This window comes from Parasteatoda tepidariorum, chromosome 10 (genome assembly GCF_982258835.1).
Source record: "Parasteatoda tepidariorum strain Cologne lab strain chromosome 10, Ptep-v5.0, whole genome shotgun sequence".
NCBI lineage: Eukaryota > Metazoa > Arthropoda > Arachnida > Araneae > Theridiidae > Parasteatoda > Parasteatoda tepidariorum.
This window is the reverse complement of record NC_141764.1, coordinates 97,151,635-97,165,463: the sequence shown is the minus strand read 5'-3', so window position 1 is coordinate 97,165,463 and position 13,829 is coordinate 97,151,635. Positions and strand designations below refer to the sequence as shown.

General features: G+C 34.0%; 1 protein-coding gene across 1 annotated transcript; it reads left to right on the top strand.

Annotated features, from left to right (window-relative positions):
• Positions 1–5,579: 5,579 nt before the first annotated feature.
• LOC107456345 (uncharacterized) lies at positions 5,580–11,774 on the top strand. The gene is made up of 4 exons (XM_087153449.1): positions 5,580–9,510; positions 9,591–9,690; positions 9,771–9,922; positions 10,003–11,774. Exon 1 carries the CDS (start codon positions 7,084–7,086, stop codon positions 8,338–8,340), a length of 1,257 nt encoding a protein of 418 aa, XP_087009575.1. The 5' UTR covers positions 5,580–7,083; the 3' UTR covers positions 8,341–9,510; positions 9,591–9,690; positions 9,771–9,922; positions 10,003–11,774.
• The last annotated feature ends 2,055 nt before the right edge of the window (positions 11,775–13,829 follow it).

Genomic DNA, 13,829 nt, shown 5'->3' with positions numbered 1-13,829 from the left:
GCCGCAAGAAATATGTAGATCATCAACATAAAGAGAGCCATAAACAGCAGGTTGCAATATGTTTAAAAGCAGTGAAATATAAATGATGAATAATGTGACGTTTAAGACGCTGCCTCGTGGGACGCCTTCAGCCTGGATGTAAAGGTCAGAAAAGGTAGATCCAAGTTTAACACGAAAATAGCGTCTAAGTAGAATTTTTTTTATAAAAATCGGCAAATGACCACAATGACCCAAATCAAACAGTGCCTTCAGAATTCCATATCGCCAGGTTCGATCATATGCTTTCTCTATATCAAAGAAGATAGAGATTAGATGATTCCGCCGGACAAAAGCATTTCGAATTCGAGACTCTAGTTCGATAATACAGGGTGTTCCAAAATTCTCTTTACAACTTCAAAAATTCATAACTTCGAAAATAAACAAGATATTTATATTCTGCCTCTTGCATGTATTACAGCAACTAATAAAGTTTTGTTTAGTACACTTCAACATGCACACCATTGGTGGCCCTAAGCACTTCCAGTCTGTAATGAATTTCAAGCCAGGTGATGTAAAGATAATTTTGGAACACCCTGTATTATCTATTGTTCATCTTCCTCTACGCAAGCCACTTTGAAAGTATTAGACGCTTTTTTTTCTAGGTAATAAACAAGGCGTGCGTTAATCATGCGCTCATATGTTTTCCCTAAACAGCTGATTAAGACTATGGGACGATAGTTTACTGGATCTTTGCTTGGTTTCAAAATGGGAATCACAATAGCCTCACGCCATTTAGTAGGGTACGTCTGTTCCGTCCACATTCTATTAAAGAGAACAAGGACGCAATATCTAAATGACGGAGCATGTGATATAAGCTGATGATAATGCGCTTTGTAACTCTAGAAATGTAAAATCAACATTATAGGAAGATGATCTGCGAGTGTTAAGATTAATGATTTGGCGTTCGGCATTGCGTTTGTGGTTTCGAAAAACTGAACTGTAATATCCGGACTGGAGATAGAAGCAAATGTCTCACCAAGCATATTGCATACATCGATAGGAGAAGAATATGTATTACCGTTGTGTACCGTGAATTTCATATCGGGATATGAAATTCACGGTATATGCCATTTGCTTTTTTGACTCTGACCAGACTTGTCTGGGAGATGTCTTAAATGATATAGATGTGACATACCGCTTCCAGGACTCTTTTTGACTTATTCGTCGGACCTTTTGAGCAGACGCCTTGGCCCGTTTAAAAGCCAAAAGGTTTGTCGTAGAAGGAGTTCGACGGAAGATGTTCCACAGTCGTTTTTGCTCCTTGTAAGAGGAACATTCAGAATTCCACCAAGGCTTACGAAGACGGGGAACATAGCTAGACGTCTTTGGGATACTATCTTCTGCAGCGCGGATAATCACAGAGGTCACAGTATTAACAGCAGTATTTATATCGACATCAAGTAACCATTGTATTATTTATCTGAGCAAGTTAAGTGAATAAGTGCCAGTCAGCGCTATAATATATGAATACTGATGGTTTTGTACTCATAGGAACTGTAGCAGAATATGATAAAATGAGAGGAAAGTGATCACGACCACCGGTTTGTAAAGAAATTTGTTTTTTGACGCACCAAAATGGACACTTTGAACCTCTTTATCATATTTACAATTATAATTTTGCGAAAAATCAACAAGAAGAGCATAATTTTTTTGCAAATTGTCTTTTAACTTTTCTAAAATTGTAAATTGGTGTGAAGTTCTATACGCATGAATCAAAAATTAAGGTATATTTTCATTGAATTTTTTTTTATCAAATCGGTAATGGTGCAGCTTATTTTTTTCTTAAATGCCACTTTAACGTTATATATTAAATATTTTGCTCCTTTTCGAGTTATTTTTTCGCATTCCCATGAATAGAATACCATGTCATAGTTTCGAATGTTATATTTGGTAATTCAGAATTAGCAAATTTATCACATTCTTTAAATATACACTTATTGCTAGTATCATCGCAACAAATAGATTCTATAAATTCTTTTACATTCACAACTTTTACAATTTCATGGAAGCCTAATTTTTCGAACATAAGTTTAAAATTTCATGTTCTTTCCATAAACAAGTTTCACGAGCGGTAATTTTGTGGTTCATTACATAAAACGGTCGAAGTTTGATGAACAGTGCTCTAGAAATTGTATTTTTCGATTCATAACAATATTTTTTATATAAATTACCAATGGTATCAGCCAAGTAACGTCGTCGCATTTTCAATTTATTTTTTGTAATAATTTTATTTTTTGTCTTTAGCGCCGGGAGCTAATGAAGAATTTTCATCTCGTAAATAAAAATTAGTCACATTAAATTACGTCTCCTTTCACTTTGCATTTTTACAACCGCCTCGACTGATTCAAACGATTCATTCTTAAATTTTTTAGAATAATGGTGATTATAAAGACTTAGGTTTTTATCTACAGCACGACTTTTATTAGACAAACGATTTGAAAGTACAGATGCAAGTAATTCTTTTTCATGTTTGATTTGAACTTGAGAAATTTGATGCTTTATACTTTTATACACGTCGAAAAAGATTCGTCTCATATTCAAAAATTTACGCTGTGAATTACTATATTATTTTTCCAAAAATTAGTCCTTTTTTTTCTTGTTCTTGAAGTTGTTCTTCTAATGAGCATATTTTTCTTCGAAACTTCATCTCCATGGATCTTGAAAAATGTTTTTCTCTTAGATGATTCTTTTCAGATTCAAGCATTTTTTGATGCTGCGTGTTGTTTACTTCTTGTGAAACAACAACGTCACAAATATTTATATTTGTTTCAGGTAAAAGTGGATTTCTTTTAAAAAAAATAAAAATAATTATTACATTTATATTTAACAAAATGAAGTTAAATAAAAACATTTGTAAACAAAAATGTCTTTACCTTCTTTCGGTGGGTTTTTTTTATATTTATTTACGTAATACATTTGCGATCTAGTCTTTTCTGCAATTTTCTTTTTTTTCTCTCATATTCGCTTTGAACTCTCAATTTCTTCGTTTTGATTTAGATTTTATCTTATCCATTGACAGTATCCTAAAAAAAAATTTTCCAGCGACAATTATAATGTTAACAATAATTAAAATATAAACATTAAATAATTGACAAAAAATAATTAAAATGATAACACAATCAATAAAAATGAAGCTTATTTAAAAGAAAATTAAAAACATATTAAATTAGCTAGTGGCGTGCAGAGGGTTTAAATTATGTCCTCTATAGCCATCAAAGACAACAACAAACATATTAATTACTTAGAGGTAAAAAATGTGTCATAAATTTCGTTTTTGAAATGAGGCTTTTATCTGAGCCATTTATTCAGATAAAACGATTTTTATATAAATATAATATTATTATAATGTCTCTCTAAATTGTATTTATTGAAATTGCGTACTATAAGATTATATTTTAGTATGAAAAACAAATATAAAACAATTTAATCAAAGTTCGTAAATTGAAAAAATCGGGAAAAATTTGAAATTGCTATTTTGTCATTTAAAGTATGTCACAAAGAAAAAACTTAATGTTCACGATTTTTTCTTTCTTATTTAGGGTGTAAAAAAGAAGAAAATTCATGTAGAAATAGCTTCCCCCCCCCATTTTTTTTTTGCCGCCTAGGCGTTTATTTGTAGAATTGCTCCTATTTTCTTCTTGAACAGAAGACCTTAGTGACGCCGGTGAATCCGAATTCGAAAGATATTATTTCTTCTGTGGCTAAATTAATTAGTCATAATTAATCGATTATCTAAGTCTCTGGTAGAAGAAGCAGATTAACAAGCTCTTCATATTTTAAGAGTTCTTTCATCTCAGTAAAAAGTCTTAAAAAAAACGACTAGCAGAATCAGTTATTTTCTTGAGGAGAGTCTTTTTTCATTTGGCACTTTCCCGGGTCTTGCACCACAGCCCGAAAAACAAGCGGGGTGCTCACCGTTGCAGTTCGCCGGTTCTGAGATAGGTTTCGCACATTCGTTCGAGTAATGAGCGTTAGCACACTTTAGGCAGGCGGGATGTGCTGTGCAGCTACGCTGGGTATGTCCATATTTTTGGCATTTGTAGCATTGAATTTGAAAACGTCCCCTTCGGAAACGCTCGATCTGTACTTTTCTCTCAAGCATAGACTTCTGCTGACGCTGGATTCTGATTCCATTAAACCCTACATTCAATCCAATCCTTTCTCATGATGCAATTTTAAGTTGTAATTGTTTCTTTCTCTAAAATAATCACTAATTATAAACTTTTGTAAATGACGCTCGTAATGGCGATATCTTTCTTACCAGTACGTCCATTGTTCAGTTAAAAAATTCAGAGCAAATCGAAACTTATTTTATTTTCTGAACTAACGTTATCATCCAAAAAATTATGGTAAATATCAAATACAGGAAATGATTATAGGTGGCGCTTTTAAAACTTGTTGCCAACGCGACAAATTTTGAGGACTCCAAAACGTTACCATGAAGTTGCTAAGGAAATATTCCAATTTTTGCTTGGTCATGACGAATTGAAGTGAAATAATTCACAAAGAACAAGTCATTCCAAAAACAGGTATTGTACGCCTAGTGAATGGTCTATTACTTATTTCTATTACAAGTCAAATTACTTATTTTCAAAAAGTTGAGATGTTATCACAATTATTTTACCAGCGTTACGGTTAAGGAACACATCTCAGATTTTGTAAGACACGCTGACATCAAAGATACCGGCAAACAGGTGTCTTTCTAAGAAAAAAGGGTAGGGCTGAAAGAATGTCAACGGGAAGTCAGGGGGAGAAAGTCCCCATTGCACTGCAGATTAAGGGGCTAGAAGAATTAGATCAGTAAATAAGGATTCGTATCAGGAATTAACAAAGCTATAACAAAATTAAATTAAACTTGTGACCTGATGTCACAGTCAGTAAGTAAAATTTCTTCGGCGATGAAATTGACTTCGCTTTCGAGTTCGATATTTTCCTCTATCTCAGGAACAGCATCGTTTTTTTTTCAGTAACAAAACTTAAATTGTTTTGCTCTTCAATTACAGGTTCCGTAGCATTTTTAATACACTGTGCCTCGTTATCAACTGTGACGGTTTTTTCAGACGGCGACTGTGACGGTTCCTCCTCAGTCACGGTTTTTTCAGACTGAAAAAATGTTTTAATCGATTTCGTTCCTATACTATCGATGCTATATATATATTTTTTTTCTGTAGTTTGCCAGTTGCTTGCACCATTCTGAAACATTTTTCGGCAAGCCTACAAATTTTTGACACATCCCCTAACAGGATAAGTTAGCCCATTTCTATTTCCATCAGTGTCAACTAGTGCTGATTGACAAGGATGACAATGAAGTTTTTAACCGATTTTTTTAGAAACAAAACCAGCTATGTATTCTGTTATTTTAGTAACATATATTGACAGTCGTAGAGAATTGGGCATGTCATCTACGTCACTGTTTTAAGTATCTTCCTCTGACGTAGCAATTTCGTTTATCAAATTTGAATAAGCATTTTGTGCAGAAGATACGGTTAAAGTTGTAGTATTGTCCAAAGCTAAGCAGTTATCACTGTTCAAGCTGCTAATCTGGTGGTAAGAGAGCAGCCTTTTGTAATCAGATGTGGGGTTATTGTTAAACCCACCTTTGCTACGAATTGCCGAGAAAAACATCTCAAGATGATCTTGTGATAATTTGTAGCTTAGCAGGAACTGCATTTGGGGAGTTAGGTACTTTTGTGACATCTTTATAGATGGATAACAAAGAATGGATACAAATAACGAAACCCAGAAAGCCTGTCTTCCTACTACTTTGAAAAATGGGCATCCCATTTGCAACTGTTTTTAACTCTTCAATATAAATTTCTGCCTCTAAAAACTTGGAAAATTCATTTTCTTTTCGTAAAGGAGACTTAAATCCCTTGGCTAGAAGGTTTCTACTGTTCAGAACATCCGAAAGATTATTGAAGAATCTGATGAACTGAACAGTAGCTTCAGAATCAGCAAATTCTGGCATTTCTACACTTTTATCAAGAAATTCAATAGCATCTGCAACACTATTGCTTAACGTTTGTGCCGCAAGGCTAACTTTCATTTTTTCTCGATAAAATTCAACATGCCTTCTCTTTAGTTTTGTTGCAGCTTGTAACCCCTCTTCATTTTGGAGCTGCTCCAATCTAACTATATACTTCCAACATATAAGGCCAGAGGGATGTCAAATTGATCCGTTGGAACCAAGTGTATTCCTAATCAGTTTTAGCATGTGGCTAGGATCTGGGTATATGTATACATTTTCTTTGGTTTTAGGATGAGTGATGAGGAAAATAGGTCTTCAAATTGTGCATCTCAACATCTGCACCTAAATATTTCGCGGTCGCAAAATTAACTGCAGTACCATCAAATGTAACATTCGTCACTCTATCACCAGTTGTGTGTACCAGTTCCAAGCCACGGCTAACTAAATTTGCCCTCTCTTTTGCAGGCAGACCATCAATTAGGAAATACCCAAAAGGCAGTTTCCATTTATGCAATTTAGCACGAAGACTAGAGCTTCTTTTGCTTCTGGAAGTTGATCGTTGTCAACTCCAGTACCCAAATCAATAAATCTCTAATAAGACTTGCCGTCCCATCCTACATGACGGCGTATAGCCATTTCATCTAGGCTGAAAGAACAGATGACTTCCTTATTACTAATCTTAGCTTCAATAACTTTTGTTTACTAGTTTCTCAATGTAGAGTCGACTGGAAAACGGCTCCTATTGTTGTAAGGTTTTTGGCGATGAAAGTTTGGCGTCAAATTTTGGAGTTGGAATCTTGGCAAGCCATGCAAGTTGAAGTTTAAGTTTTTGATTTGTGGATTAAAGGAAATAAGCTTGTAACCTTTAAGCTATTTTTAAACAAATACTCTCGAACCCTTTCAATTATTTTTTAATAAAGTTAAGCGACTTGCAGTGAAGTGAATGCAATGAATTAGTTTGATTCGTTCTGTGTAACTTGTTGCACGTTTCAAACTTATTGAAATTATTTAATTTAATTATTTATAAAATTGTTAGTTATTTAATTTTTTTAAGTTGTGAATATGGATCAAATACCATGTTGTTTCTGCGAAACAAGTTTTTCTCAAAAAAAGAATTTCTACAGACATTTGCGAAATTCACATCAAGATGTGGAACTTTCGGTTTTGAAATAATTTGTGCACACTGCAAACTCTATTTTAAATTTGATACTGAGTTATCAAATCACAGGGAAGAACTGCACAGTAGTGATAAAAAGGCATTCAAATCCTCATTAAAATGTGGTTTGTGTGATGAAGGTTTCCGATTCATCAAGTGTCTTATTGAACACATAGAAGTTCGCCATCAGGATTTTAGATTAGAGAAGCAAACTCTTGTCTTCAGCAAAGAAGATTTTTTTAAATGGAAGAATGAAATAGAAAGCAGCACCCTTAGTAGCTACATCAAGAAATGTGGTGACAGAACTCTTACTGATGAATCCATAACAAATTCATATTACTGTCATCGAAGCGGGGCATATGATGAGAAAAAAGAGAGAAGTCGACGAGTCAAATCTTTAGGCTCTAATAAAATAGGCGTTACTTGCCCAGCCCATATGACTGTAAAGAAACAGAAAACTGATACTGGAACAATAATAACAGTTTTCTATCAAGCCTCTCATATTGGACACAGTTGTGAAGTGGGTCGTGTGCCAATTTCAAAAGAACAGAAAGTGCTCTTGGCTTCTCAAATGAGCAGTGGCGTGCCAAAATCAAGGCTATTGTATGATATTCGTCAGGCTTTTTCTCCAACCAAGCGCCTTAGCCTCACCAACAACAAAGACTTGCACAATATTTGTCGAGACTTTAGAGTGGATGAGGATGTAATTTTAGACGTAAATGAAAATGTATCTGTACAGATGCACGTGCATAAATTGAGGGAAGAAGGACAAGTGCTTATTTACAAGCCAAAAGAAGAAGAGCTTTCCAGTTATCCTTGTTTGAAAAAAGACGATTTCTACTTTGGGATGATGAATTCTGCTCAGTTGAAAATATTACAAATGTATGGTAACGACATCATCATGATTGATTCGACTCATGGAACTAATCAGCAAGGATACTTATTAACTACTATTATGGTTAATGATTCTAATCATGAAGGATTTCCTGTTGCAACTCTTTACTCCTCAAGAGTATCTGCGGATGTTTTAGAACCATTTTTTAAAGAAATAAAGATGAAGTATGAAGATTTCAAGCCTCGTGTTTTCATGTCAGATGATGATCCAGCATTGTATAATTCTTTCAAGTGGAAAATCAACTTCTTTGTACCTGGCATGTTAAGCGTGCATGGAAGTTGAAATTAGTGCAAAAAATTAAAAAGGAAGATGTCAGGGAAAGTGTGAGAGAAGAATTGTTTTCTCTACATTCTGAAACTGATCAGAAAGAATTCGATAGGAGGATTACAGTTTTTGTAGATAATCTCTTGAAGAATGATGATACTGTGGCCTTTGGACTGTACTTCCAAAAATATTACATGGGTCGTGTTCAAGTTTGGGCCTATTGCCACCGTCTTGGACTCAGAGTGAATACAAACATGAAGGTTGAACGCTGGCATAGAGAGATAAAGTATGAAGAAGCTGATGGCAAGGTTATAAAGCGCCTCGACAAATCTATTTCAATTGTTTTAAACGCAATCAACAGGAAAATTATAGGTCGATTCATGTCAATGGAAAGAAGTAAGTTGACATCACTGCATGCACAAATTAGAGCCAGACATGATGCTGCGAAAGAATTACCCAAGCAAAATGTTTACGTTCATAGTACAACAGAATGGCATGTTGTATCTAGTAGAGCAGGCCTTTCTACCAATAGTATAGAAGCATACACAGTTCAAAAAGAAACTGCTTGCAACTGTGATATTAAATGTCCAGACTGTAATATCTGCATTCACAGTTTTTCCTGTACCTGCATTGATTATAAAGTTAAATTTGTAATCTGTAAACATATACATTTGGTAAACATAAACTTTCCACCAAGTGTACCTTCAAGCGACAGTGCATCTACTTCAGAGGACAACAGTTTTGTAATTGATTTCGAAGAGAAGCAGTGCAGGATTGAGGAAGAAAAGGAAGCATTAAACAAGCATCTGAAAAAAAATTCTAATTCTGATGATTTGAGAATCAAGGCTCAGAATATATTTTCTAATTTAGCTGCCAAGTGTGCTGATCCAAGCACATCTCGTGACGAGTTGAGCATATTGATTGAGCAAGGTGAGCGAATTCAAGCCAGGCTAGCTGCATTAAGGTCTGAGGGAAGAGTATTGTCGACTGATAGTAGGGTTTCCGGGTTGAAAAGAATAAGTCCACAGCGTAAATTGTATCCCTCAAAAAAAAGAAAAAGTGATTGCGCCAACTGATGAATAAGAATGAAGTGAATGGCGATATGAAGTTCTGAGGCATCTGTTCAAAGTTTTAGCCTAAAGTCTTACCCAGTTACCCGAGATATCACCTCGGCACTTTCGTTCAAATGTAAGTAGCTTTCTTTCTCTTGCTCTTCATCGTGTGCGGGAACAGCCTTAGCATTTTCTACAATCTGTGTTTTCTTCCAGATTTCTCCTCACCCAGCAGTACTTCAGGTCAGCACGACCTCGTAGGAATCTGGTTTTCGGAACGCCTGTAGGAGACAAGCGCCTTCCTCGACCTGCCAAAGTGAGTAGCGGTCTGTCGCTTAAGGCGAGGATGAGAGTTGCTTTTGCTGTTTACTCATTACTCTATGTTTTTTTTTCCAGGTTAAGCACCAAACCAGCAGCAGCACTGTTCCAGGTGGCGAGAGGATGTTCCAAAGTTAGAATTGCTATTGTGGAAAAAAGTTTGTTCTGAAGCACCCGTTTGAAGTCTTACCCAGTTACCCGAGATATCACCTCGGCACTTTCGTTCAAATGTAGGTAGCTTTCTTTCTCTTGCTCTTCATCGTGTGCGGGAACAGCCTTAGCATTTTCTACAATCTGTGTTTTCTCTCAGATTTCTCCTCACCCAGCAGTACTTCAGGATGCCTGTAAGAAAAAAGCGCCTTCTTCGGGAGCCATATGAATTAGCCTTCACCTGGATATGACAGGAGACAAACAGCTTTGACCCGTCACCGGAAGTAGTGTTTACCATAATTCGGGTGAGAAGTTACCTAATTCGCAACGAATTTTTAAAAATTTTTTTAACATCCATTAATACAAGGTCCGGATATTAATTTCCAGGACTCATGGAATAACTCAGAAGAAAATAAAATTAAACACATAGCCATTTAATATTATTTGAAGTAATCCCCACCAGCCGTAATGCACGTCTGTGCTCGGATGCTTGTGTGTGGATCATCTTCCACGCTGTCCTGAAAGCGTTTAAACCATTCAAAAGTTCTTGAGCGACATAATGCTTCCGCGCCGTAAGCTTGTTTTAACAATTTGTTGGTTTCCGCAGCTGTCTTGCCCAATTTGAAGCAACATTTAATGTTTATTCTTGCTCCATTTTCACTTCGACAACAGGAATTTAAGAGCTACGTTTTAATGCGCCTTTCCACGAGAACCACTCACTTCAGTATGGTGCCGATTGCGCAAGAAAACACTCTTCAATATGCAATCGTTAGCGCCATCTTCCGGCTTTTCGTTCTCCTACAGTTACGTCAGTCCTGGAAATTAATAGCCGGACCTTGTATTTGATTTGTTTATTAAGTTATGTTTTTTTCTGTAATTTATTGTAGATTAATATTCATGTATTTCAGGTGGGGGGCCCCTCCAAAAAGGTCCCACCTTATCGTGGTGGAGGGGTTTAAAGCTCCCATTAATGAAATGATGCATTTGTATAGAAAATCATTGCATAAATGGGAACTAACTAAGAGGACCTTATTCAGGCCTATTCTTTTACTTTGGCATAAAGAGTTTCAGTGATATTGAATTTTAACATTTACTAAGAATAGGTCTGATGTTACACCCCCACTTTTTTTGGCTTTTATTATCAGTGAGAGCAAAAAGTAATTATTATTAGTATTATGGAATTACTTTATATAGATGTATGTTTACAATTGGTAATTTCATTTAAAATTAGCTAATGTGTCAAGCAGTTTTTATTTGATGTTTATCAATATAAGTGAAGATAAACAATCCCTGCAATGTAACATTATTATTAATATTTATTAATAATTATGCCTTAAATTTTTTGCTTGTTTATTTTTAAGTTAGACGATTAGATGAAGAGGTTTTTCTGATTATTTTTTTTTTTAGTTTAAGTTTCATTTTAAAGAAAATTTCAATGTTATTTGAAATTGTTTATTATTTTCAGTTTTAAGTTCACGAGAGTTGAAATCTGCTTATTTCTGCTATTTCAAAGTCGAAATCTGCTATTGCAAAGTCGACATCTGCTTATTTCTGTTATGTTAGCTATGAATGATTCAGCTGTTATTTCTATTTTTACTGGCAACACCTACATTACTTTCTGGTGGCAACACTACTTGCGCATTGTTTACAAACACTGCGCAATTCCTTGTGTACTTTTTTTAAAATTAATGTGTTGATGTAGTTTTATTTCCATGTAATAATTTGATAGATAATATTTTTATGATTTAGTAATTACTAATTGTGACAGTTACGTTATATCTGGTAAGTAATAATCTATGTATTGTGATTATTTTTGTAACCTAATAAAGTATTGGACTGTTTCAATGTTCATACTATTAATGTATTGAGTATAGTTACAGCACCTTTGTCTGTTTTTTTTTATCGTATTCCAATAAACATAATTGAGAAATGTGTTTTTTATTCATTTACTGTATTGATTTATAACCTTTTTAGGCACTGATTGATTGTGTGGGTGCATAACTACTGACACAAACTAGTTCATTGATAATTATTTATTACTTATTAGTTCTCTTATACACATTAAAATGTATTGCCAGACAATACGCTTTCACTATGCATAACTCTCGACATTTAGTTTTAAGCACTTTTTTTAACCACTGTTGTGTTACTCTGTGGAACATGTTTTAACATTCCAAAAGTAAAAATACAGTTTTGATTTTAAAAATGTTTATCTACCAGTAATCTTTTAATAAGGTAAAGGATATTTATTCATCTGCTAGTTTATTTAATTCTGCTTCTAGCTGTGTTAATTCGGAATCCTTTCTTTACGTAGTTGTTCATTTACTTTAGGGAACACGTGTAAAGTTATACTTTTTCCTTTTGCGTTTCTTTTAGAATTTTTGCAATTACGCAAACTGTCATTTCATTAATAGTTTTACATTTTTGTGAATTCACTGCATTAAACTGAGGAAAATAATTTTATAAAACAGCAAATGTCTTGGAACATGTCACAAAAAGGAATATTCCAATATTAGTTACAGCTAGTTAGACTGAACGATCGGAGGTTTGGCACGACGAGAGCTTCTTATAGGAGTGAACCAGCCCTGGGTACGTTCTCTTCGATTGTTGAAATCTACCCCAACACCGTTGAAAACTGCCACCCAGGAGGGGGAGATTTCAACAAAATACATGATTCACTAATTATGTAAAATTAGGTACTTTGGCTTAGACATTAAATATCAAAATTAAGCGGTTACATCAAACATCAATTAAGTTAATAAAAATTAGAACTTATGTTCGAAGTTTTATAGCTTTCAAAATCTAATTCTTTAGCAAACACTGTTAAAATGTGCCTCCCTCTTGTCTATATAAAAATAGTTAATAAGAATTAATGAAACTGAATTGATGAATAATGCATATTGCATTAACAAGCATAGTAAATAATTGATAAAGTTTGTGTGATTGTACGGTTATTAAAATATAAATACTATTTTTTAGTATGTTAGATCAAATTCTAGGTTACAAGAGATGTATATAATTCAACAAAATATATCGGTTTCAATTTTAATAACAAATTATCTATTTTGTTACTTCAGAGTATCAGTGATGCTTTTCGAACATACTAAAATCCATTGTAAAACAATATTTTGCAGATAACTAAGACTTACCAAGCTTTATTTTCTTTAAAATATATCCATTCTGAGCGTCCAATGCTTTAATTTTAATTATGATAATTCATAGTTATTGTTGCTGTTTATCGTTTAAAAAATCAGAAAAATATGTCCTAAACAAAAAGAATTATAAAGTGTAGCGATTCGTATTCACGCAAGTTTAAAATTCAATGTCTTGCTTTGCTCATGCGGTTTACAATATCAATATCAAACATTGATTTTCGTATTTATACGTGATTTTAAAATAAGGCATTGGGATTCGCATTCACGCATTCTAAAAAGTATGCATCATAATTCTTATTTATGAAATCTAAAAATTACGCATCATATGATTCGTATTTACGTGATCTAAAAATTATGAATCGTGATTTGTATTTACGTGTTTTAAAAATTATATATCCCAGGTTGTATTTTCTCATTTTCAAAATCTTATATCAAATCTCTTATCAAATATCCGCTATAGTGAACCTTCAAGGGACCGAAATTTTGTTTCACTATATCCGTTACACAGGCAATTTAACTAATGGTTCCCGAACTCCTCCCTTTTATTACTCATTATTCAAACAAATGACTGAAAAATATTATGTAGTAGCAAAAAATTTGTTATTTTTCATTACTTTTTGTCTTGTGTACGAAAAAAATTAGTAATCTTTAGATGATGAGAAATCCTCAACATCAGATATGGAAACACTTCCCGACTCTCAGTTCATTTTTCCTGAATTTCTGTTATTCCGTTTTTCAAACCTGTCTAACCTGCCATTCGAGCATATACAAGTAGTCTCATAAAATTACTTTGCAAATTCATCGACATTTGAATGTTGAATTCTTCGAATGG

Coding starts and splice junctions, on each gene's coding strand:
- LOC107456345 (XM_087153449.1), top strand. CDS start 7,084: ATGTTGTTTCTGCGAAACAAGTTTTTCTCAAAAAAAGAATTTCTACAG.